The sequence below is a fragment of the Mus musculus genome, chromosome 6, assembly GCF_000001635.26.
Source record: "Mus musculus strain C57BL/6J chromosome 6, GRCm38.p6 C57BL/6J".
Taxonomy (NCBI): Eukaryota; Metazoa; Chordata; class Mammalia; order Rodentia; family Muridae; genus Mus; species Mus musculus.
Genome location: NC_000072.6, coordinates 145,599,357 through 145,624,374, shown reverse-complemented (window position 1 = coordinate 145,624,374; position 25,018 = coordinate 145,599,357). Strand labels below are relative to the sequence as shown.

The 25,018-nt window shown below is 46.1% G+C and overlaps 1 protein-coding gene and 1 long non-coding RNA gene across 2 annotated transcripts in view; one reads left to right on the top strand and one right to left on the bottom strand.

Annotated features, from left to right (window-relative positions):
• Window positions 1–2,897: 2,897 nt before the first annotated feature.
• Tuba3b (tubulin, alpha 3B) lies at window positions 2,898–8,412 on the bottom strand. Its single transcript, NM_009449.3, has 5 exons — window positions 8,286–8,412; window positions 5,920–6,142; window positions 5,495–5,643; window positions 4,512–5,192; window positions 2,898–3,284 (listed from the first exon to the last, which is right to left on the bottom strand). Exons 1-5 carry the CDS (start codon window positions 8,286–8,288, stop codon window positions 2,988–2,990), a joined length of 1,353 nt encoding a protein of 450 aa, NP_033475.1. The 5' UTR covers window positions 8,289–8,412; the 3' UTR covers window positions 2,898–2,987.
• A 1,643-nt stretch (window positions 8,413–10,055) lies between these two features.
• The window catches only part of Gm38475, a 160,975-nt gene continuing 146,012 nt past the window's right edge, over window positions 10,056–25,018 (top strand). Inside the window, exon 1 of the long non-coding RNA XR_378153.2 lies at window positions 10,056–10,484. This is a non-coding gene — a long non-coding RNA (predicted gene, 38475). The remainder of the gene's footprint in view (window positions 10,485–25,018) is intronic.

Below are 25,018 nucleotides of genomic sequence, written 5' to 3'. Positions count from 1 at the left end.
AATTATCTCTCTTCTACTGTGTAGATGCATCATCCTTGCTAAGAAAGTCAGGCTCCTGGAAAGTAATGTTTTCCTACATCATGAATACCTACTGGGATTCATTTTCAAGTGTGGCTCCTTAGCTACATGGATCTCAACACCTTCCTGTGAGAAGAGATTGCTATTTGGGGTATTAACAGGGAAAAGGAGCTGCTATTGGGGTCCCAAGGGGACTCAGCCCTGAGCCCTTAGTTACTGCAGGCCAGGAGCTGTTCCTGTCCACGTGGTTCCATGGGTGTGGGCATCTGTGATGCTTTTACCTGAGACTTCCTTCAGGACTGGTCTCTCTGCATTGGTCAGTTTGGTTTTCTGTTTGTTCCCTCCATCCATCCTCTCCTCCATGCATGGACATGGGAATACTCAATTTACCACATTCTAGAAGAGTAAGTCGGCCATTAACTCTCTCAGTTCGGCTCTCATGATGGGCCCATTTCTGTTCTGGTAGTTTCTTAGACTTCCTAAGACAGAGGCTGCCTCTGTTATAAATCATTATTTCTCATTTGTTTTTGAACTCCATTGTCATATGATTTTTTTCCCCACAACTGACTATTTTCAAGAATTTCATGATGCAGACTGTAATAACATTTATTTATTTATGAAGGAAACAGGACATAGCCTGTACCACACCCATCCCTATTATTTTCTTACCTAAATCTCATTAACCCTGTGAGATTTTTAGTCATCAAAATTATCAGTTATTTAAAACTCAGGAAATTGTGTGAGAATAGCCAGCTGAAATAGATACCTAAGTGGGGGAAAGGTGGAGTCAAGCCCCATGAAACTAGAGAGAAGTACACCTGGGGGCAGGGGACTAATCTTTTTTTGGATGACATAGCTAGGGCAGTCCTGTGGTCTCAACTCAGCAGGCCTGACTCCATGGGGTGAAGGCCCTGGGTAAGGGTGCTGTGGGCTAGAATAAATGGAGTGGGCGCTGACTGGGTATCCACTTAGTATGTGTGGCCCTTAAAGAGCTCCCTGCTGAGTGCAAACAGGAAGTGTCCATTCATTCTGGGTAATACATTCTAAGTGCTTCTGCTTACCACAGTACACCTGAGTGTGAGCAGAGGTGGGCACAGCTGGGCCTTCGCTGAGAGCAGCGAAGTCGGAAGTGGAAAACAGCATTCTCTGTGTGTGTGTGTGTGTGTGTGTGTCCACATGCACATGTGCAATTCTGAGCAGGCAGGAGGGAGGGACAGAGAGAGGGAGGGAGTGAGGGCTGAGGACTTGGAAGGAGGTGGGAGAGCCTCGATTATCCATGACCTGAGGAAAGGGAAGCCACAAAGCTGGGGTTTATTACAAGTGTCAGGTTTACATGGGAAGGGCAGTTCAGTAATCCAGCACTTGGAAGTAGCAGGGATCTTAAGTTTAAGGTCAGCCTGGGCTATGAAACAAAACAAAAACAAAAGCTCAGATGGCTCTTTGGCTAAAGACACTTATTGACAATTCTCACGATCTCAGTTTGACCACTAGGACCCACATGGCAGAAGGAAGGAGGGAACCAATTCCTGCAAGTTGACCTATGACCTCCACACAGGTGCTATTCTATGAACATGGCCCTAGCTAAATAAGAATGGAATTCAATGGCTGGAGAGATGGCTCAGTGGTTAAGAGCATTGACTGCTCTTCCAGAGGTCCTGAGTTCAATTCCCAGCAACCACATGGTGGCCCACAACCATCTGTAATGGAATCTGATGCCCTCTTCTGGTGTGTCTGAAGACAGCAACAGTGTACTCATATATATATATAATGTTTTTTAAAAAGTGGAATTCAAGAATTATTTTAAAAGACACAAAACCTCAGATTTAGACTGACTGGCAGGGCACATTTCTGGCCTAGGAATATTAGGTAGCTGGTGGGAAGGTAGAGGTCTGAGAAACTAGGTTAACAAACCCAGGAAATCAGTAGGAGCTCCCTATAGAAGCCAACAGAAAAGGAAACACTGGGGACTCTGAGCCCCAATTCTGCCTACTCCTGTTTTCTGGCCCTAGAGCCCCATATTCTCTGGAGCTGTTGCTGCTCCCAGCACGTTAGTATTCATATCCAGGCCACATTCACACCCATTTCTGGCCAATCAATGTACAACAGCCATGATACTTACTGCATCATGGGTGGCAAGTATACCTCTGCCAGGTAGAGACCAGGGCTCTCTCCTCTTCCTTTGAGTTTCGATGTTCTCATGTTCGGTCTCAGCTGGCAGCCTATCACCATGAGCATGGGCAGATCACCCTTTCTCCTCTCCCTCTTACTGGGCCCCAAACTCCCTCAGATCTGGGCCACTCTGTGCCTGAAGCCAGTCTTACACAGTTCTGATTTGTAGAACTGGGTGCTGAATACAGTCTCCCCCTCATTCAAAGGCTTTCTTTTGTGGTTTGTGCTGAGATATGGTCCTGGGCAGCCTAGAAGAACCTACCAATACTAGTTCTCACCACTTAGTTCCATACTAGGAATTGGGGCTAGCTAGAAGATGACCTCGGTACAACCTGGAGCCATGCGATGGGAGGTGGCTCTGGAATACCTCAACAGCAGTGCAACAAGCAGAGGAAGAAAGCTAATGGTGTCAGTGGGAATGAAGTGTCAGGCACTGCACTGCAACGGTCCCAGGACACACACCATAGACCCAGAGGGACCCCTCCCTAGCAGCCCAAGACAGGGGAGAAGGCCACCTCTGTGCCAATCAAGCAGTACTTTACAACTAAAGCTCCTTAGCCTCACATCCTTAGAACTTAAAACCGAACCTGCAGCCATGTTTATCATTTCTTAGGAAAAATGGTGTTTTCCTCAGAGAAATTTACTTGGAAAATGCAGGTATCTTGAAAGGAATTTTGTTAGACAGTACAGCACACAGGGAAGCAAATGTCTCCATTTAGAAACTTTAATAAGTAAACATATCCTTTATTTCCAATGGTGGGGAAGGTGTAAATGGACGGCCGCCAGCCAGACCCATGCGCTCAGTACTCCTCCCCTTCTTCTGCCTCTGCTTCCACGGAATCCACGCCCACCTCTTCATAGTCCTTCTCCAGCGCTGCCAGGTCCTCCCGGGCCTCGGAGAACTCCCCTTCCTCCATGCCTTCTCCCACGTACCAATGCACAAAGGCCCGCTTGGCGTACATGAGGTCAAATTTGTGGTCCAGGCGGGCCCAGGCCTCTGCGATGGCCGTGGTATTGCTCAGCATGCACACAGCCCGCTGCACCTTGGCCAGGTCTCCCCCAGGGACCACAGTAGGAGGCTGGTAGTTAATACCCACCTGCCAGAGAAGGAGAAAACATCGTGAAGTTTATATTGACCTCAGAAATGTAAACTGGGAACTGTGGACCCTGCTTAACCGTAAATACTTTGTGGAATGAATAATCACCTTCACAAAGCAGCATCTACAAAGATTGTAAAGTGCTTACTTGACCCACTAATGGCCAAATTGAAAACAGAACATAGTGAATCATCATATACCCACACAGTACAACAAAGAATGAGAATCCTATAATCCTGGTATGTAAATCTATCCAAAGTGTGTTGTATATGTAGTTAAAAGGAAACCTACGAAAGCCTTACAGTGTAGAAAACACCCATGAAGTAGTCAACTCCAAGGAGAACATGGTGGAGGTAAAGGATGATAAACACCCAGGAATGTGCCAAGGTGGTGACCCTTTTACACCCTCATGAACACATGGCTGTTAGCTGCAGCCAGGCTCATAGGCAGACCTGAGCTGGGAGCAGTGGGACAAAGATCACCTATAGGAGGCATAGTCTATCTCAACTCTTGTCTTATAATACAAACCTCAAAAGCTTTCTAAGCTTCGGGGACAGTTCAGCTTTTCAGCCTTCCATAGTTTTGATCCTCACTATGTGACAAAGAATGACCTTGAACTTTCTCTAGTGCTGGTATCATATGCATGTGCCACCGTGAATGCCAGACCAAAACTTCACTTTTAAACATGGAAACTAGCAGTAGCTACTACCAGTAGTAGCACAAGTAAATGGTTGTAAAAGAATGTGTGGTAAACCACAGTGATATTGTCCAAAATAGTAATAAAAATATAAACAAACCAAAACTCAACTCCTCACAACTAAGAGATTAATAATGTCCACTTGGTGTTGGTCGACTCTACTCTTAGGGGCAGACAGCCCCTAACTTGTACAACCCATAGGCCAGCTCTTTACTGTTGAACTAGAGGTTCCTCCGGGAGGAAACCTGAGTAAGGCATAGGTAGAAGCTAGTAAAAGACACTCCCTCCCTTCTCAACGTCTCACTGACTGAGAAAACTCATCTGTCCACTTAAGGTTTGGTAATTGATGGTTTTAAGAAAGGGTACCCAGAATTATTTGGAGAAGCATAAAGTCACTTAGCAACCTAATTACTATTCATGCCTTCTTTGGAGCCTGACATGGCAAGGGCCATGAGCTTGCCCAAAGCTATGACCCTGAGGCAGAACCTATGGTTACTGGCAGACATAACTGTCATAGCACCCAGTCCTACCTTAAATCCAGTCGGGCACCAATCTACAAACTGGATGGTGCGCTTGGTCTTGATGGTGGCAATAGCCGCATTGACATCTTTGGGAACCACATCCCCCCGGTACAACATGCAGCAGGCCATGTATTTGCCATGGCGAGGGTCACACTTGACCATCTGATTGGCTGGCTCGAAGCAAGCATTGGTGATCTCTGCTACTGACAGCTGCTCATGGTATGCCTTCTCAGCAGAGATGACTGGGGCATAGGTCGCCAGTGGGAAGTGGATGCGAGGGTATGGCACCAGGTTGGTCTGGAATTCTGTTAAGTCCACATTCAGGGCGCCATCGAACCTTAGGGAGGCTGTGATGGATGACACAATCTGCCCAATCAGACGGTTGAGGTTGGTGTATGTGGGACGTTCAATATCCAGGTTGCGCCGGCAGATGTCGTAGATGGCTTCGTTATCCACCATGAAAGCACAGTCGGAATGCTCCAGGGTGGTGTGCGTGGTCAGGATGGAGTTGTAAGGCTCCACGACCGCTGTAGAAACCTGGGGGGCTGGGTAGATGGCAAACTCCAGCTTGGACTTCTTGCCATAGTCCACTGAAAGCCGCTCCATCAGCAGCGATGCAAACCCAGACCCTGTGCCACCTCCAAAGCTGTGGAAGATGAGGAAGCCCTGCAGTCCCGTGCACAGATCGGCCTGTGGTAAAACCAGAGTACATAAGCTAGTGCCTACAAAGCCACATCCCGACTTCCACCCCACATGCAGGACTTCCACTTCTACAAACTGATGCAAATTCAGATCGTCTACCATACAGACGCCGCACTGGGTTTGAATACAATGAAGACCTGTAGATGCATCTCAGTGGAGACTAGTAAAATATTTTGGTACTCATGATAGATTCTTGATTCTAACCTTTTTGCCAAAATAACTCCCCCACTACCTGTGACCCCCTTGACCGGGACAACCATCATATGAAGCCTCTTCTACAACCCTCTTACCAGTTTTCGGATCCGGTCCAGGACCAGGTCAACAATCTCCTTGCCAATGGTATAATGACCTCTGGCATAATTGTTGGCTGCATCTTCCTTCCCAGTGATGAGCTGCTCTGGGTGGAAAAGCTGCCGGTAGGTTCCGGTGCGTACTTCATCTAGAGAGAGAAAGACCATACGTAGTGTGAGTATTTCAGGCAAGGACTGTTCAATTCCATTAAGCACAAATGTCAACAGTTTCTCCTAGGAAATATATATCACTAAGAGTACACATATCATACAGCTCATACAACTTTAATTTTCTCACCCAACAAAGTCACAATTCTACATACTATGTATATGTACATCCTGTCTACTCTGCACAGGTCTCGGTGGGCTTTTCCGAGACACCCCAGTTTCCCAGGAAAGCCTCCACTCAGGCCCCAAGCACCTACCGACCACAGTGGGCTCCAGGTCCACAAACACTGCCCTGGGCACGTGCTTGCCGGCTCCAGTCTCACTGAAGAATGTGTTGAATGAGTCGTCCCCGCCGCCAATGGTTTTGTCGCTTGGCATCTGACCGTCAGGCTGAATACCATGTTCAAGGCAGTACAGCTCCCAGCAGGCATTGCCAATCTGGACACCTGCCTGCCCCACGTGGATAGAGATACACTCACGCTGGAAACCAGAACAGAAACATGAAACTGCATGACACACCTATACAATTTTGAGTAGTACCTTGGTGTCTATTTTCAAACTTTATTTCCAAGAATGCTCAGGCACTCCTTTTATCTCTGTTAAAACTGACTTCCACTAGGTATGGTTGTGCAGGATTATGGAATTCCAGTTCTCAGAAGGAAAGAGTAAGTACATTCAAGTCCAACCATATCTCAACACATACACACACACGAGAGAGAGAGCAGCTTGTTCCGCTCTGAACTCTCTAGTGATAATCCTCTTGCCCCAGCCTCTCAAGTTCTAGAATTAGAAATGTAAGCCATCACATGAGGCTAACCATACTCTTCAGTAGGAGTTCACCCCAGAGTATAAATGTTTGCCACTTTTCAAAATATTAAAGTTTAAGACTTGCACACCATACAATGTCGACAATTAGCTCATCATGGACAGTCACAGTAATTCTCTGGAAAATAATCTATGTGGTTTTAATAGTGGCCTGTCTAAAGGATAAGATATACTCTAATAAAAAAGACAGAATAGGTCCCAGGGTACCCAGCCCTAGCCTGGGTAGTCACTGTGTTTTTTATCTGCCCATCTAGAAAATCTTGCGTTCTAGTTTCCTGCCACTTTTCTTTCTCTTTTTTGTTTTAAGATAAGGTCTCACTATGTTTCCCTGGCTGACTTGAACTCACAGAGATAATTTGCCTTCATTCCTGCATGGGTTTCCACTGGCAGACTACATAGCCTGGAAGTCAAATAAACCCCTTCCTCCTAAAAGTCGCTCTGGTGTTTTTATCCCAGCAACAGAAATCAAGTTAGAATATGTTGCCAAATTCCATGCACGGCAAGGATTTCACCATAAGAACAAAAGGATGGGGGCTGAAGTGCCTTCTCAATACATTTCTTAATGAAAAAATAATGATCAAGCCAGGTGTGGTGATACAAGACAGGAACTAGCTCAATTATGAGGCTAAGGCAGGGAGACAAGTTTGAGTTTACCATGAGACCCTGTCAAAAAAAACAAACACATTCCGGCTGTTTAGACCTAGATCTCATTTGGTATTTGTTAGCATGTGTTCCTTTTGAGTGAATATAGATATTTTAAAAAGTTCCCTGCCTAGGGCAGGAGAGATGGTTTGTTTGTTAAGTTCTCCTCTTTCAGGGACTGCCCATGACTGCAGCCTCTGGATAGTCACTGCCCTCTCTGGCTTCTCTGGGAAATGGCAGTCATGAACACACACTTCCCAAAGACACACCTACACATTTTAAAACAAACCAAAAACTTAAGAAAGGTTCTCAGTTTTATGTTTTCCCCCTTAAGGTCTTGTAGCCTGTGCTGGTCTCAAATTCACTACCTCAGATTAGTCTTGGGCATCCAAGTTCCCTACCTCTGCCTGCATAGTGTTTGGGACTGTGGCATGCCACACCATAGCTCATATACCTTCTAAAGGGCACAAATGATTCCACTTATAAACCACCTAACATGACAAGGAGCTGCAGGCACAAAATACAAAAACTTCTTTGGGAAGTTTGGTGGCCAACATCTGTGATTCTGACAGAGAAGGCAGAGGGCAGGACTATCAGAGTCTGGAGGATTTCCCCCTGCACAGTAAGCTAGGGACCAGCAAAGGCCGTGAGAGACTCTTAAATTTCCAAACTGAAGCTGTCTGGGCTCGGTCACTTTCACTTTCACTTTCCTATGGTGAGCATTAGGCCAGAAAGCTTGGTAGCTTCTAGAATCTTCTGGAACCCAGGCGATTGATTGTTTTCTCAGTCAAGGGCACTGGCATCAGAAAACACAAAAGTTCCCTTTCCAAAAACCCATCTCGGCACTCTCGAGACTGGAATCGGACGAGGCTAAGGCTGGAACTCTTGTGCCTCTTTTGTCAGGTGCTGTTGGGCTGGGACTCCAGGCAGGTTCTGCACCCCAAGGTGCATCTCCCTCTTGAGAGAGTTTGGGCCATGAGGAGATGCCAGGCTCTGAGACCTAACACCCCCATCCCACCCCACCCCCTGCCGGGGACCTGGGAGAGGAGAAGCGGGCTCCCAGCCGCTTCGCTTGCTCACCCTCACAGGACCCCAGACTCTGAGGAGATGGCGTTCTCCCTCCCGTGGGTCCCACCCCGGTTCGGGCTGTTCTCACCATGCTGAACTCCTAGCAGAGCACCTCAGCCGATCCTCAGAGCTGCTCCTCAACCGCCGCTCGTGCGCCCAACGGTCCAGGCTGGATGCTCCGGGTACTTAACGCTTTCTCCCTGGATGCTCATTAGTCCAGAGCGTCTCGGGGGCAGGCTTAGGCGCCACGTCCTTTTTGCGATTGGATGTGGCTCAATTTGAAGCGGTGGTACTTTCTGATTGGATGTAAATTTGGCGGGAAGGCTCTGGAGTGGCTGGAGGGGAGAGAACTTAGGATCGGGAGACTGGAGGTCTGCGCATCCCTGACATCCGGCTTTGCGCAGGACAAGTGGGGTGCTCAAGCTTCCCTGGTCTGCGCATGCGTGACCTGGGGAGGGCTTTGCGGCTGTGCACTCCCCCCACCATCCTGCCATGTCTCACCTCGCCTCGTATTACCTGGTGCAGAGAAGATCTCTGGCCAGACCTAAGAGAAAGGCAGATGGCCCTTCTTCCAAAGACACGAGTTTCTGGGCACCAGTTATGTACATCCTGGGAAGCCAGCATCCGTTTGAGAGTCTTCCTGAACAGTCATCTGGGTTGGGGTATGTAGCTCTGGCTGGCTCGGGATGATGTAAGGTGAACTCTTGTCTTAGCTTGCATCAGTGCTGGGACTATAGGTATGCACTGTGCCTGGTGGGGATCAGTGGACATACCTTCCTTCCTCAGGATATCCAAATGCACATAATTGAATTGAAGGCTATATAGCATGTTGTGCCATTTTATTTTATTTTATTTTATTTTATTTTATTTTATTTTATTGGCATAAACTTCTGTATCCCACCCTGGACTTGACTCTCCCTGTAACCAAGAATGGATTTGAACTTTCAAATAGTAAAATGGAAATTTTACAAGCTAGAGAGAAATACTGGCTGTCCTTCATCCCTGTGTGTATACATTTATGATTTTTTTATGTAACTAGGATCAAACAAGATTTTTAAAACCACCTTGCTGAGATTTAGTTTTCTTACTGGTAATACAATTATTCTTTTAGTGTGTGTGATTCCATTAAGTTGGGAACTTCTAGGCTCAAATTGTGGTCACTCCTCTGGCCTCCTGAGTAGCTGGGACTGCAGAGATGTACCACCATACCTTGTTGATTTTTTTCTTTTTTATGGAAGAGAGTGTTTGTTTTAGCGCACAGCTTGGGGGGTACAGTCTGGCCTGATGGAGAAGCCATAGCTTCAGATTAAAAAGAAATTATTTATTTCTTGAGTCAGATCTATCCCAACCTGCCTTGAACTTGTGCCGTCCAGAACAGCCTAAGACTTTGATTCTCTAGCCTCTACCTCCAAAGTGCGGGTGATATGAACCTATGTAACTAAGCTCTGTATATACGGTATTGGGAATCAAACCCCATGTATCTTGGATGGCAGGTGAGTACTTTACCATCTTAACCATGTTCCTGGTCATAGGCACCCCTGTTCCCACATGTCTTGGTTATCTGTTAACTGTCAGTTTGTCCCAGATCAATCAGATAGGCCTGTGAGCAAGCATGTGGGGGATTGTCTTGGTTAGTGACTGATGTAGAAGGCCGCACCCGCTGTGGGTGGCACTGATCTCTGGACAGGTGGTGCTGGGCTGTCTATGGAAATTTAGCTGTGCAGAGCGTGAGCAAGCCCAATGAGGAACATTCCTTTTATGATCTCTGCTTCTTCAAGTTCTTGCTTGGGTTCCTCCCTGACATCCCCCAGGAATTGACTGACCCGGAAATATAAACCAAACAAATCGTTTCCTCTGGTTAGTTGCTCTTGGCCATGATACCACGGCTCAGGTCAGCATAAGCTGACAGCGGTGTTTGGTGGACAAATGAGTAAAGGGAGATGAATGGCTGCAGAGCAAGGAGGAAGGTCCTCGACGGGGAAGCTGAGGTGGAACGCTAGCTTTGAGAATCGGGAGCAAATGCAGGTGTTGGGGGTTGTGTGAAGGCCAGCGGCTGTGCTTTTCCTACCCTGCTCTGAAAGCAGCACGCAGCTGTGTGTGAAGCCCGGAATGAGCCCCCCTCATGGAGCTGGTGGTGGTGTTCAACTCTGTTCACCTGGACCTCCTACGGAGGAGAAACCCATCACCTCCACAGACCGTGATCTCATTTACACACCCAGGTCTCAGAAAAGCCCCTTTGGGCAGCTTCTCTCCTGTGGATGTCAATCCAGGTTCACAGTAGTGGGAGGTGAGTGTTTGTTCAACTTCTTATAATGACACACTGAGCCCTGGGAAAGAGTTTGATTGAACGATAACCCTATAAATATGAATGAAGAATAAAATCTGGGTCTGATTGATACTGGATGAGTGAACAGTTGATAAATAGAAAAACTGCTGTGGTAGATATGTTCCCTGATGGAATATTAGTTAAGCCAAACCGTTCCCACTATATCAGAAACTATAGTGTCCAGGTGTTCTCCCATACCTGTGTAATATTGGATGGTCTGTGTCCCCAAAAGACCTGGTGTCATTGTGGATCTGATGCCCCCTCTGTGGGCTTTCCTAGAGGCTCATGTAAAGGAATTCTGTAAAATGCAGATCAAGTTCGCTGTGATTTCAGAGGGAAATAAGGTCACCTTACTCCATAAGAATGCCACCCACCTCATCCATATTCATACAATTTTCTTTAAAATTCACAACACAGTGCATTGACCTGCTCCCTCTCCTGGGACAGCCTACTCCAACCGGTCTCTCCTTGGACTGTTTGCTTATAAAATTCTGATTAAACTGTTTCAGTTGACAGAGTGCTTGCCTAGCCTGCGTAAGATCCTGGGTTCCATCTGCAGCACCGTGTAAGAGGCCATGCCTGTATTCCCAGGACCCGATCAGGAGTCAGAGGTCTTCCCTAACAGCTTGACACTTGTCTGGGCTACAGGAGAGCCTGTCCTACAGAACACAGAGAGAAAGGACAGGGACCAGAAATACAAGATTAGATGAAATTAGGAGAGAAAGGCTTTACCCCCAGGAAAGTCTCCCTACCACAATTGAGATTCAAATTGGCCATACAATTAATTTCATCATTGCTGATATCTTTTAATTTTGTTTTACATAAATATCTTCCTGTAAGGCTGAAAACAAAGTATACAGAAGGGATGATATTAGCGAAAACAGCAGACTCCTATTGCCCTGAGTGGTAGCCTTCTGCTTGGTTACTACCTGTGGAGATGAAGGCAGCAGCCTAGGGACCCACTTGGTAATACACCTGATGCAGCTATCTGAGGGCTTGGCTGCTGCACAGCACACCAGCGTGTCAGCCAGGTATCCACAGAGTTTGCCCACACTGGGTGTGCTATTTAAATCCTCAGAGTTATTCTGATTTCTTTGGCTTAGAAACCAGGACAGGATCTCAGGGCAGATGGCTTCATAATGAGTTTTTCTCCCCCTTCGGCTGAAGATTGTATTAGGCCTGGCCCCTGTCAGTATAGTTCAGCAAGTCAACTTGAAGACTAGTCTGACACCAGGAAGGTACAGCCATCAGTGGCTAAGCAAGCATTCTGAGACTGCGGAGGAGAAGGGTGTTCTGATGGCAACTTGCTGAAGAGTTCAGGGTTAACTCACAGTTTCAGTCAGACTCATTTTTCAGATCATCTGGTGGCATTCTTATTTGGATACCATGCAGGACCCTGAGGTGTATGTGCCCACCTTGGAGCAGGCACGTGAGGAACACCCACTCACCTTGGAAGTCTTTGATGTGTATGTTTTCTGGTTGGATGCAAAGTCTCACTATGTACCACATGCTGGCCTCAAATGCCTGTCCCTCCTGCCCTGATTCCTAAGTGTTGTACAGGCTCTTACTATGCAGCCCCGAGTAGCCTGACACTGTATAGACCAGGCTGGCCTTGAAATCACAGAGATGTGCCTGCCTCTACCTCCAGAATCCTGGGATCAAAGGTGTCCCCTGCCATAAACAGCTTAGTTTGGAATTCTTGGTCTTTCACCAGAATGTCCACATACTCTGCTACTTACTGTTTTGATGCATAATGCATATTAACATCACCCAGCCAGCCAGGGATTCAGACCCACACGTGTGTGAGGTACTCAGCGGTCAATCACATATATCTTCCTCGGGAGCCAGCCACATCCCCACCCCCACCCCTTACTTTACCTATTTATTTTTGAGATAAAAATCTTGGATTGGCTTACCGAACCACGTAGGCTAGGGCAGCTGACCACAGAACCCGGGATCTACCTGTCCCTGCCTCTGTGGCACTAGGAGTATAAGTACATGCCACCAGGCTGGATTCCCCCCGCCCCTTTAAGGTGGTTCTGGTATTCTAACTTCTGTCCTTGTGCTTCAGGGCAAGCATTTTACCCACTGAGCTGGCTCCACATCTCCCACAGCAGTGTTGAGTCTTCTCTTCCTGTTACATTGCCCCTGAGACCTTTGATTCTACCTTCGAAACCTCTCACAGAGTACCATTGGTTTGGAGTAGTCTTGCGTGTGCATAGCGCCCTGCCTGGGACTTATCAGCCTCGTCCTTGTACACCCCAACCAATTTTCTCTGGGAAACTTGCATGCTATGCGTGACACCAGATCCTGCCGTTCTCCTGTGGGAAACCATCCTAGTCTTCCCTCTGGCTATGGGATGAAGTCTGGATTCCTGACGTGGCTTACAGAGCTGTTATCTCCCTTCTTGGCAGTATTTATTATTATTATTATTATTATTATTATTATTATTATTATTATTATTATTATTATCAGTTAACCATTAACATCAGAAAGTGTTTGCTGAGGGCCTACTCTGCTCCAGGCCCTGGAGATCCAGTAGTGGCAAGACAGTCCCCATCCTGCGCACACTTGCACGCATCACATGGAGACAAACAAAGACATAATTCCAGGTGGTGCCCCACTCATGAGGGGAAGATATACAATGGCCTCCCATACAGACAAGCGCAGGCAGTACAGCCCTGGAAGGCCTTTGTCAGGAACACTTTTGTTCCTTGCTACTTGGTTGCCTGGCACATGTCAGATGCTTGGTGAGTCTTTGCTAATTAGATGATTGTTCCTTCCTGATTATAATTGAATTGATGGGCTTTTACTAATATGGTAAGATATGCACACAGGGATACACAGAGAAATGAAACTGGAGAGAGTAGGACTAGAGACTGGTGACGCTCCCAGCTGTTCCGACACTTGTGGGCTGGTGTGCACTGTTCTGACCTCTAGGCACTTCATTCAGTCAGCTTATTCACTGCAAATTACCAGATTCTTACAGAGAATATGTTCAATGCATTGCTAATTTATTAGTTTTTCTTCTCATCTGCTAAGAAAAATAAACCGAGAAATGATTTTGCTTGGAAAATGGTGAGATTAAGAACATGCTGTGAAGTTAAAGCCCTTCAAGAAGAAAAGTGCGCATGGCCTTTGTGTTATTTTTATCTGAAGAAACAAAAAGTGTATGTGGAGTAGGCGCAGGAATGGTGCACAACTGTACTAGTAGCCTGGCTTTGCCTTGGGAAGACATCTCAGGGAAGCAACATAGGGGAGGAAGCGTTATTTCCGCCTCACAGTTTGAGGATACAGCCATTCATGTCAAGGAAGTCATGGCAGTGTGTGAGGCAGTGTATGCGTCAGAGTGTGAATCAGAGTTTGATTTTGAGTGTGAGTCAGAGTGTGGGTCGGAGTGTGAGGTGGAGTATGTGGGTGAGGCAGATTATGAGGCAGAGTGTGAGGTGGAATGTGAGGCAGTGTGTAAGGCAGAGAGAGTATGAGTCAGTGTGAGGTGGAGTGTGAATCAGAGTGTGATTCTGAGTGTGAGGCAGAGTGTGAGGTGGAGTGTGAGTGTGAGGCAGAGTGCGATTTGGAGTGTGAGTTGTCCTGTCAGTCAAAGTGTGATCGGAGTGTGAGTTGGAGTGTGAGGCAGAGTGTGAAGCAGCTTGTGGGTCGAAGTGTAAGTGTGAGGCAGAGTGTGAGGCACTGTGTGAGTCAGCTGCTTACCTTGAGTGTGCAGTCAGGGAGCAGAGAGATGAATTCTAGTGCTTAGCTCATTTCTTCTCCTTTTAAAAATACTAGTGTGTGTGTGCCTGTTTGGGGCTGGTTTTGGGTGTGTATGTATTATGTAATGCATGTGGGTGGGTGGGCATGCCATAGTGTATGTGTGTGTGTGTGTGTGTGTGTGTGTGTGTGTGTGTGTGTGTGTAATGCATATGGGTGGGTAGGCATGCCATGGTTTCAGTGTATGTGCATGGGGTAGGGTATAGGTCAGAGGACAGACCTGTGGAATTGGGTCTCGCATTTCACATTTTCTTAAGCTCCAGGACAAACTCAGGCCACTAGGCTTTTGTGGCAGGTGCTTTTTCCTGCTATGCCTTCCTGCTGGCTTCACTCTCTCTGTCAGCCTTTGGGATGGGGTTGCCCATATTCTGGGTGTGTCTTCGGTCTTCAGCTAAACATCTCTAAGGTGTCTTCACTGACATGCCCGATGGTGAGTTTCCTACCATTCAGTCAAATTTACATTGGAAATTGTCTATAAGAACACTGTTAGTGGTACAGTGTTTTCTTGTTTAATGCACCTACTTTTGCAATGTTTATTACTCTTGAATGAATTACTCTTGAATTACTATTGAATCAAGTAAAATATCCGTGCAAACATTAGGCCCTTCTAACATTTGGAAATGGAACAGTCACCATGTCTTCCAGTGGAAAAGAAGATTTTTTACCACCTTACCATAAAGCCAAGTAAATCCCAGCAAATAATACAATTTCACAGATCTCAACTGCTTTAAATGCTTTTTGATTAAGCAGTTTGTTGCACTCTGAGGTTTCTGGTTATGCGCTTTGTGCGTCTTGTTCTGTCTGGGATGAGAGCAGCTTCTGGGGAGACACTGAGCTCCAAGTACTCACTTACCTCACTGGGGAGACACTGAGCTCCAAGTACTCACTTACCTCACTGGGGAGACACTGAGCTCCAAGTACTCACTTACCTCACTGGGGAGACACTGAGCTCCAAGTACTCACTTACCTCACTGGGGAGACACTGAGCTCTAAGTACTCACTTACCTCACTGGGGAGACACTGAGCTCCAAGTACTCGGTTACCTAACTCTTCTTAAATACTCACAATGCTCCATGCCTTTGTGGTGGCCTTGGGGTGTGACCCAGCATGTCTGTGAAAAAGGTTAACTTCCAAAACAGTCTTAGCATGCATACACAGCCTCCAAGCACAACTAGTTACCATCAATCTCTCTATTGTCTGTCTGTCTGTCCATCCATCCATCTGTTGTTTGACTCTCAAAGCATGTGGGAGAAAACCTTGAGCTGCGGAGTTAACAAGCTCTGCCCCGGATATTGAGAGTGGACGCTCTTCCTGCTCACCCACAGCTCCTGTCTCTGCAGTCCCTTTAGGACTTGTGACCACCGGTTTCTCTAGCAAACCAGTTTGCTGTGGTGCCGCCGCTCTCCTGTTGATGGTGTAACCACTCACTGTTGCATGGAAGTTCACTCCACGCACAAGCTCAATAATCTCTTCTGCAGTGTTGAGGGTAGACCTGAAGTGGCAGAAGGTGTGCTACCTCTGCACCACGCCTGCAGCCCGTGGATATACCGTGTTCTTCTCACTCACTTCCAAATGTTTCAGCAGTTACAATGTGCCTATACTCGCCTGAGTTTAAGTAGTATGCAGCCTACACTCCAGGTGCAAATGAATGAATGATTAGTGGTTGTGGGCTTGGAAAACTGTATGTGTGCGTGATGAATTCCCATGTGGCCTTTGGTCTTATAGCCTTCATGCCCCAGTTGTTTAAACAATGAAAAGGAAGTGCGCCCATTATGTGCGCCCCTACCTGTGGCAATATGGATAGACATATTGAGTGTGCCATGGACTGAACTCATCCGAGAGGTGGCTTCACAAACAAGGGAACATGGGATATTTTTATGGCAACCATTTGGATTTCTAGCTCTCTAGGCCGTACATGTTTATTTTGAAAACTACATTCAGTACTTTTAAGTACAACAAGTTCCGTATCCTGCGGCATAAACTTAGAGAATTTTAGCAACATTTTAAAATCATGATTTGGTCCTAGGGTAGAGTTATGGCATTCTCCTGTGGTTACATCATTCTGCCTTGGCCTTTCAAACATGTTGCCCTTGACACAGTTTGCAGTTTGGAACTGCCTATGAAAACACTAATAATTTATTTACTTTTCTATTTGAAAAGTCCCTAAACACAAATTGATAAACTCCCAAAGAACTTCATGGCAGTTTGCAAGCTAGGATTTCAATTGCCAAGACCTATGTTCAGAGCATTGGAATGCCAGAAAAAACACAGCTGTTAGCCCGTATTTCGAGCAATCTGTACCCCATCTTCTAGGCTTGGGAGATAACAAAAATGGGGTGAAGGTTAGATTCATGTGTTTTATTTACTTGAGGGAGGGAAAGGGAGAGAGAGAGAGAGAGAGAGAGAGAGACAGCATCAGAGATAGAGGGAGAGCGAGCACACATGTGTGCCTGTTATTTGAGTCCAGAAGACAACCTTGGAAGCCATTCATTATTCACCTTATTTTGGGGACAGGGTCTTAACATCCTGGAAATCACCAGGCAGTCTTGTTCAGCTGGCTGTGCACTCCCGGGACCCAATAGTCTATGCCTCTCAGTGCTGGGTTCCAAGATGTACCACCATGCTTGGCTTTTTATGTAGGCTTTGTATCGAATTTACACCCTCATGCCTCATGCTTGCAAGGCTAGGCCTTTACTTGCTCGACAATCTTCCCAGCCAGATCTGCGCCTTAAAGAGCCAAGTTCCGAGCCAGAAGGGTTGCATCCCAAATTAAAAAGCAAGCAAAAACAAAAACAATTCCTAAACAGAAACATCAATTCATGATGTCAGAACTTTTAAATGATTTTGAAAGGATTCTCCCTCCACCAAAACAAAGTGACAGGACACACCAGCTGGAGCTTTTTTCCTGACCTTAAGTGTCTTCTAGAACCTTAAGTGTCTTCTAGAACAACATTCTTTTTTTTTTTTTTGCTTTTTTGAGACAGGGTTTCACTGTATACCCCTGGCTGTCCTGGAACTCACTGTGTAGACCAGGCTGGCCTCGAACTCAGAAATCTGCCTGCCTCTGCCTCCCGAGTACTGGGATTAAAGGCATGCGCTACCATGCCTGGCTAGAAGAACATTCTTGCATCTTGTTTTGGTTATTATTTGAAAGTCTGGTGTCTGGTTGTCAGTCTCGTGGAGGCATCAGTGAGGAAGGTCTCACAGTTCAGCAGCTGTGACAAACACAGTGTACTATTTCTATAAACTAAATTCTTGGCACAGCCTGAGTTTGGACAGCATGTGTTGGCCTCTATGTTGCTTAGCTGTATCGATTAGCTTTAATTTTTAACCTGACAAGGTGGTACAGTGAAGTGGCTTATGTTTTAATGGGGCATTTGTGATGATCTGAGATACATCAAGCTGCATAAATATTAAGGTACCATATTTCTGTGCATATGAAGAGTATCGTTGGGTTTTCTCACCGTTTCGAATGACTGACTAATGTGTTCACACATCTGACACCATCATGGCGTAGGTCACAATTTGTGGAGCTGGCTGCAGTAGAGCTAAGAGAAGCTCTGGGCTATTTGTAATTTCCTACTCCCAGAGTCTAACTCCAGCCAATGACTGGAACAGACTTCTTGTATCTCATGTGTTCTGACAACCCCTGTCTTGGATTGTTCAGAATATTTGCATGTGTGTGAGCACACCTATGTATGTGTGTTCACGCCAGTTCTCACTTCTTTTATCAATGTCTCTCACTGGTCTGGAATTTACTAAGTTGGCTTGGGCAGCTGGCCAGTGAATCACAGAGATCTTCCTGCCCCTTTGTCTCTAGAGCTGTCTAACAAGCACACATCACCATGCTCTGGTGTTATATGGAAATGTATCTCAGGCCCTCACCTGTGGGCTGTGAGAATTTTACTAACTGGGCTATCTCCCTAGCCTGTGAGGTATTCTTAGGAAAACACACACACACACACACACACACACACACACACACACACAAACCCAACAAATCTGTTGTTCACACTCTCAATCAGCTTTTACTGTATCTTTTTTTTATCTCAGCCTTTTGCATATGATGTTTTGATAAATCCCCTCAACAATTTCTGTTTTTTACATGAATAATAAGTTCAGAATGTATAAGGTCTCACAGTGAGTAAATGGCAAGTGTAGATGTGCCTTCATGTTTTCTGGAACCTTCTTGCCAGGCCACAGGGGATGCTTTGCTTTGAGATAGCAGAGTTATAGTTGTGGATCATACCACGACGCATGTGCCTCTGAACCAATGGGACCAGCGACTGGACAGGACTCAGTGAATCCCCTTACGGGCTTCTCTCTCTCTTGGATGGAAGGTTAGACACCATCAGCACCCAGGTGATGTTTCCATTTCAGAAAATGAAAGCAGCTTCCAGGCTATAATGGCAACCACTATCAAAAATCTTTTATTCCCTAGTTTCAAGAAAGCTATAGCCAGGACCTAAACATATCCATTTCCTGAATTAGATTTAATGATCTTCCTCCTGGCTTGTTGCTACCAGCTACTTTACTGAAAGTAATGAATGGCTCCTCTCAGGACCCGTTTCTGTCTAGGTGCCTGTGACTTTGAGTCCTTGTTCTGGCATTTGCAGCTGCAATTTTAATTGGATTTGTGCCACTGTGATTTAAACCCCAGCATAGCTTAATGAAAACCATAAAACTGTTTAAGTAAAAAGAGACCTTAGAGACCAGCTTGTCCCCGAGTCTCACACAAAACAGTTCCCAAGCTGAAACTGGTCCCAAGGGTATTGTTCTCCACAGGAAAGACCCATGTCGGGCTCTTAACAAGTTTTTGAATTGGTTGTCATTTATTATATGCATTTTCAATAAAAGATTGGTATGTTGGACTTCTCTTAAAAATGGAGATGCAGTCAGTTGGTAGGATGCTTGTCTAGGTCCCCCTCTCCCCCCCCACCACATTAAACTGGGCATAGTGGTCCTTGCCTATAATCCAAGCACCGGGGAAAGGGGTGCAGCAGGATCAGACGTTCAAGTCACCTTTGGCTTCAAAGCAAGTTGGAAGACAGCCAGACTACATTAGACTTTCTCAAAAAAATTATAATAAATAAATAAGTAATAATAATGAAATTCAACGTTTGATGAAGATTACAAACTTTGGAACACTGGGCAGCAGTGGGCTGGTTTTCCTGCCTTTGATCTCCTACTTCCTGCACTCAGTATGGTCACCAACCCTGTGGAGTGCAGGTGCTTCCTGGAGATTGGCTGAGCTCTTCGGGGTGTATTGACCCTGGCTCCTTCGTTGGCAATGATGTGACCAGTGATCTGCTAGCACCGGTCTTTGTGGCTGTGTTGCTATTTCTTATAGCAGGTTGGTGAGTTGCAGACAATATTTCTGATGTCAGAAATGGAAAAGCAGATCATAATCATAGAGGGCTTTGCACTCTCTACAGGTAAACAGTATCTTACTGTTGTGAAGTGGCTTAAGGAAAGAAGATGAATTAGTGTGTGGTATTAACAAAACATAGAAGGGCAAAACAGCCACAAACACCAAGAGTTTCAGCATCTTTATAGAGTCCCACACATGTTTTCTCTTAGGCTCCTTACTGGTTTGTATGTGTGTGTGTACATCATATGTGTAATCATGTGTATGCATCCTTAAACATGTGCATGTCTTCCTTGACTGCTCCCCACTGTATTTATTGAGAGAGAGTTTCCTCTCTGGGAGCTCACCAATCTCAGCTGGTCTATCTAGCCAGTTTGCCCTAGGGATATTTTGTCTGTGCACCCCATTGTGGGGACATCTGCCATCTCTGCCTGGCTTTACATAAGTCCTGGGGATTCAGACTCCAGTTCTCACAGGCGTGTGGTAAGCTCTTCACCCACTGAGTTGTCCCCCAGCCCTTTCAGAGGTTCTCGTCAGCCTCTGCCTCCTTCCTTGCCTCTCCTTCTTAACCCTCCTTTGTTCTATGTTCAAACGTCTGCTGAATTGTGGCTCTCAATGTGTTCAACTAGAAAAAAAATGTTAAGTAAAGTTATTAGGGCTCTCTCTCTATCTCTGTCTCTCTGTTTCTATTTCTGTTTGTCTCTGTCCCTCTCTCTTTCTCTGTCTGTCTGTCTGTCTCTCTCTCTCTCTCTCTCTCTCTCTCTCTCACACACACACACACACAAGAAAAATAGTAGACAACAATATTTACCTTTAATTAGTGAGGTTTTACAAGTTATTCCCTTTTTCTTTCACTATTTTTATAACAGATAGCTATCTCGTAGCTTAAATGAAATGTTCAACCATATTCAAACACTAACAAAGGACACATTTTTTAAACTTAAGGAAGGATATGTATTTTCCTGGTGCAATGTTTACCCAGAATGTCCAAGGTCCTGGGTTTAACCCACAGTACTGCAAATCAATAATATATAAGAGACAGAAAAGAGTAGTCTGCTTCCCCACCCTGTTCTTTTATGCATGTGTATATGTCACACCTGAGCATGCGTGTTTATGAGTATACATGTAGTTGTGGTGGGGACATTCCTGCTCATGTATTAGAATTTAAATCTATGTGGCAAGGGTACACGTGTACATGCATGTATTTGAGTGCACGTGTATATTTGTCAGGGGCACACCTGCATACGCATGTATATGAATATGCATGTATATGTATCAGGGACATGCATACCTATACTGGCATCTGTATGAGTGTGCATGTATATGTGGCCGGGCACACCTACCTGCACATACATGTGTATGAGTATGCATGTATATGTATTGGGGCACACACACCTGTACTTGCACCTGTGTGACTATGCTTGCATATGTGACAGGGTTACACCTGCACATGCATGTATATGAATATGCAGTCCAGAAGACAGTTTTATGTGTCAGTTCTCAGGCATCCTCCACTTCTTACCCTGGGACCCAAGACTTGATGATTAGTTAGCTAACTGGACAGCTGAGGGACCCGCCTGTGCCTGTCTCCCCAGGACTGGGATCCTGAGCCGTGGCAACCACCCACAGTGTCATTCTAGATGTTTCCAAGTTCTGACCAGGGTTGTTCTGCAGGACATACAGAGTCTGACTTAGTGTATATTGGGGATTTTTATGGAATTCCATAAATGCTTCATTGGGTATTGTGGTTGTCATTTTTCCCTAGAGGAAAATATTCTAAAGTGACCACCATGCTCACCCACAACTTTTCCCCACAGCTAGGATGTTGTTTTTTGTGTTGTCCTAGACCGTGTGTGGACACACACAACTGTTTCCTCTGTCCCGTCAGGTTATCATGAAAGCAGTTGACCCCTTTCTTTAATAATGACATTTTCCTTTAAAGAACCTTACAACACCAGGCCATATGGTGCACAATGCAAAGCCCAGCACTCAGGAGATGAAGGAGGAGGATTTCTGTGAATTAGAGGCCAGCCTGGGCTATACATCCCTATCTCAAAACAGAGAAATGAATCTCACCCTGACCCTCCTTTCTGAAGTTTACTAGGTTCACATTTTAACAAATGTGAGGCTGTACAAAGTCACGGTGATCCCAAAGGAGGTGGGGGGGGGGAGTGATGGCTCTCAGCAGCCATCTCAGCTGGTGTTCTAGAAGTCTGCTGTTGTCCTGAGGGCCACTCCTGCTTGCCCTGGGTTCTCCCTCCAGGCAGCGAGGACAAAGGGAGCCAAAGCAGGCAGGGTTCAGAGGCTGTGAGTACTGTGAGTATGGTGGAAGGACTTCCACTGCGGTGAGACAGCTCTACTTGTTGTCCCAGGGGCGGGGTATGCAAGGGCTGCTGTGATGCAAGTGGAAGGGACCGGCTGGTCATAACATTACAGTACCTAATTATTATGCAGTCGGGAAGCCAAAGCAGGACATGCGTGCTGAGTTATGCCGCATTTGCAGAGAGCCCTGCACAAGGCCAGGTACCTGTGCTCAGAGACACTCTGCAGACAAAGTCAGGCAGAGAAAGAGAAGCCCTGCCGAGAAAGGGAGTCCTCCATTGGTGTGGAGCTCACTAAGCCATCCAGACATGAGGGACTGCAGCCATAATAGCAGGGTTCTCCAACCTCTTGCCTAGCACAGACAGAGCCCAAGACCCTTACAATCCCAAATGAGAGACCCTCTCTAAATCTTGGTCATCTGCATGTTTGTGTGATTACAGGTTACAGGAATGGGATCTGAGTCCTAGCTCTGGGCCAGGGTGGGGACATGGTGTTCTGAGCTGCTGAAAAACTGTATGGTACTGACTAGCAGAAGTGTTCTGCTGAAGACTGCTTCTTCCTTTAAGATTCCATCCAAATGGGCCTGTCAATCGCCTGGTCCTTCAGGAAAGCTGTGTTCTAGAGAACTAGTGGTAAGCCTGCTGGGCACAACTGTGTCTCCTTCTACTGTCTTCCCCCTGGCTCCCCCTGGTACCCCACCCCCAGGGTGTGCTGCTCTGCAGGGTCCCTCTGCCTTTGTCCTTTCTTACCCTATTGGAGTGTTTTCCTCTGCGGGATCCCTGTGACCATTGTCCGTCCCCTCTCCTCCTTAGGAGGTGTCCCACCCTACTCTGTAATGAACCCTGACTGGCTTGCACACTGTGCCGAGCGTCTCTTTCTAATTCATTTGATGGAGACCTCAAGGATGGGAAGCTGAGGAGAGCAGATTTAGATGTGATGTAGATTTCATTCACATCAATAAGGAGAGCCTCCCTGCTGCATCTCTAAAGAAGTGGAAGCAGAGAGCAGACAGGAAGTGGGCTCAGCTGTAAGATCTTACAGCCTGCCCTTATATAGCCAGGGTTTACCTCCCCTGATGTTTTCACAGCTTTCCCAAACACCACTACCAGATGTTCAAACACATAAGCCTGTGGGAACATTGCACATTAAACCATGCCTAGCAGATTTGCATGTAGGGGGTTATTGTGGACATCCTGAAAGAAGCAGGGGTAAATCAGAGGAGTTGAACTCATACAGGTTCCCCAAGTGCCATGGCTGATCCCACAGAGAGCTTGAAAGCTAATACTAGGTGTGCTGGCTAGTTTTATGTCAACTTGACACAAGCTAGAATTATCTGAGAGGAGGGAACCTCAACTGAGAAAATGCCTCCACAACATCAGGCCATAGGCAATGTAGAGCATTTTCTTAGTGATTAATGTGGGAGGGCCCAGCCCACTGTGGGTGGTGCCACCCCTGTGCTGGGGGTCCTGGGTTCTATAAGAAAGCAAGTTGAGTAAGCCATGGGAAGCAAGCCAGAAAGCAGCACCTCTCCATGGCCTCTGCATCAGCTCCTGCCTCCAGGTTCCTGCCCTGCATGAGGTCCTGCCCTGACTTCCTTTGACAATGAACAAATGGTGTGGAACTCTTAAGTTGCTTTGGTCAAGATGTTTCATCAGAGTAATAGTAACCACACCTAAGACGCTCGGTCTTCAGGGCCGCCCTCCTGAAGCTGTTCCCCAGGGCCTGCAGGCCAGGATCCATGGCAAGCATCACAGTTGTATAAACATCTTCTTCATGGGCTGGGGAGCTAGCTCAGCTGGAGTGTGCCTTGCAATCATGAGGAGCCTCCGACCCTACTTGCTTACTTGTGAGCTCTACTCCAGTGAGAAGATGGTGTGTGTGTTCACGAGTGTGGTACACGTGTGTCAGTATGGTGCATGTGTGTGGCAGCACCTGAGGATGGCACCACAGGTTGTCCTTTGATCTGTACACACACACAAATACCATACACAGGAACACACACACACTCACCACACATACACACAAACACATGAACACATGCACCACACACATATGCACACACATGCACTACACACACAGAGAGAGAAACAAATGTACCACACACAGGAACACGCATACACACATGTATCATACATACACATATATACCACACACACAGGAAAACATACATACATGCACCATACATATGCACCATATACATACATGCACCACACATACGCATATATACCACACTCATGAACACACACATGAACACACACTAACACACACACATTAAATGAAATTGAAAATTCTGTTTCGTGCTTGTACATAGCCAATTTTCAAATGTCAGTAACCCTGAGTGATGAGTGGCTCTTGTCGTGAGCAGCAGAGATGTGGATTATTTGGTTTTCATTGAAAGTTCTCTGGACAGTTCTGTTGCGACGTCATACTATGTAGGTTTCCTTAGTAATTCCAACCCTGCCTACCTGCTGAGGGACAATGGTTTAACTTCTGTCTCTTGCTTTTCTCATCTGGAAGATGAGGCTCTGGCTTTTGGTGCCTTATTTTGCCCTTTGTCCACACCACCTACTGTGTGCTGTAAGCTCAGCTAACTCTTAGTAAGTGCCTTATTTTTCAACAAAGTTGAACTCACACAAGTACTTAAGAACTCACATTCGTTGATGTTTTAGTAGGAATAGTAGTAGATTTGGGATTTGCTAACATCTATAGAGACTTATAATTTGGTCTAAGGACCATCAGGCAAAGGATTTAAAATAGATAATAGATGGGAATAGCCAAAAATGAATAATGACTTCACAGGTTGTGATAAGAAGGAAAGAGAAACGAGGAAGTCAGGTTGGTAGATCTGAGCAAGAGCTTGCTCAGAAACATTTTCCTGCCTCAGCATTTTGTCACAGGCAAGTCCTGAAGCCCTGGATGGAATTATCTTGGCTAGAACTTCCGTGCTAGAGTAAACAGAAATCTGAGTGTGTCAACAAATCATTTAATTAATCAGAGTGGGCGGGCTTGAAGGCAGAGCAGTGGCCTTGCTGAGATA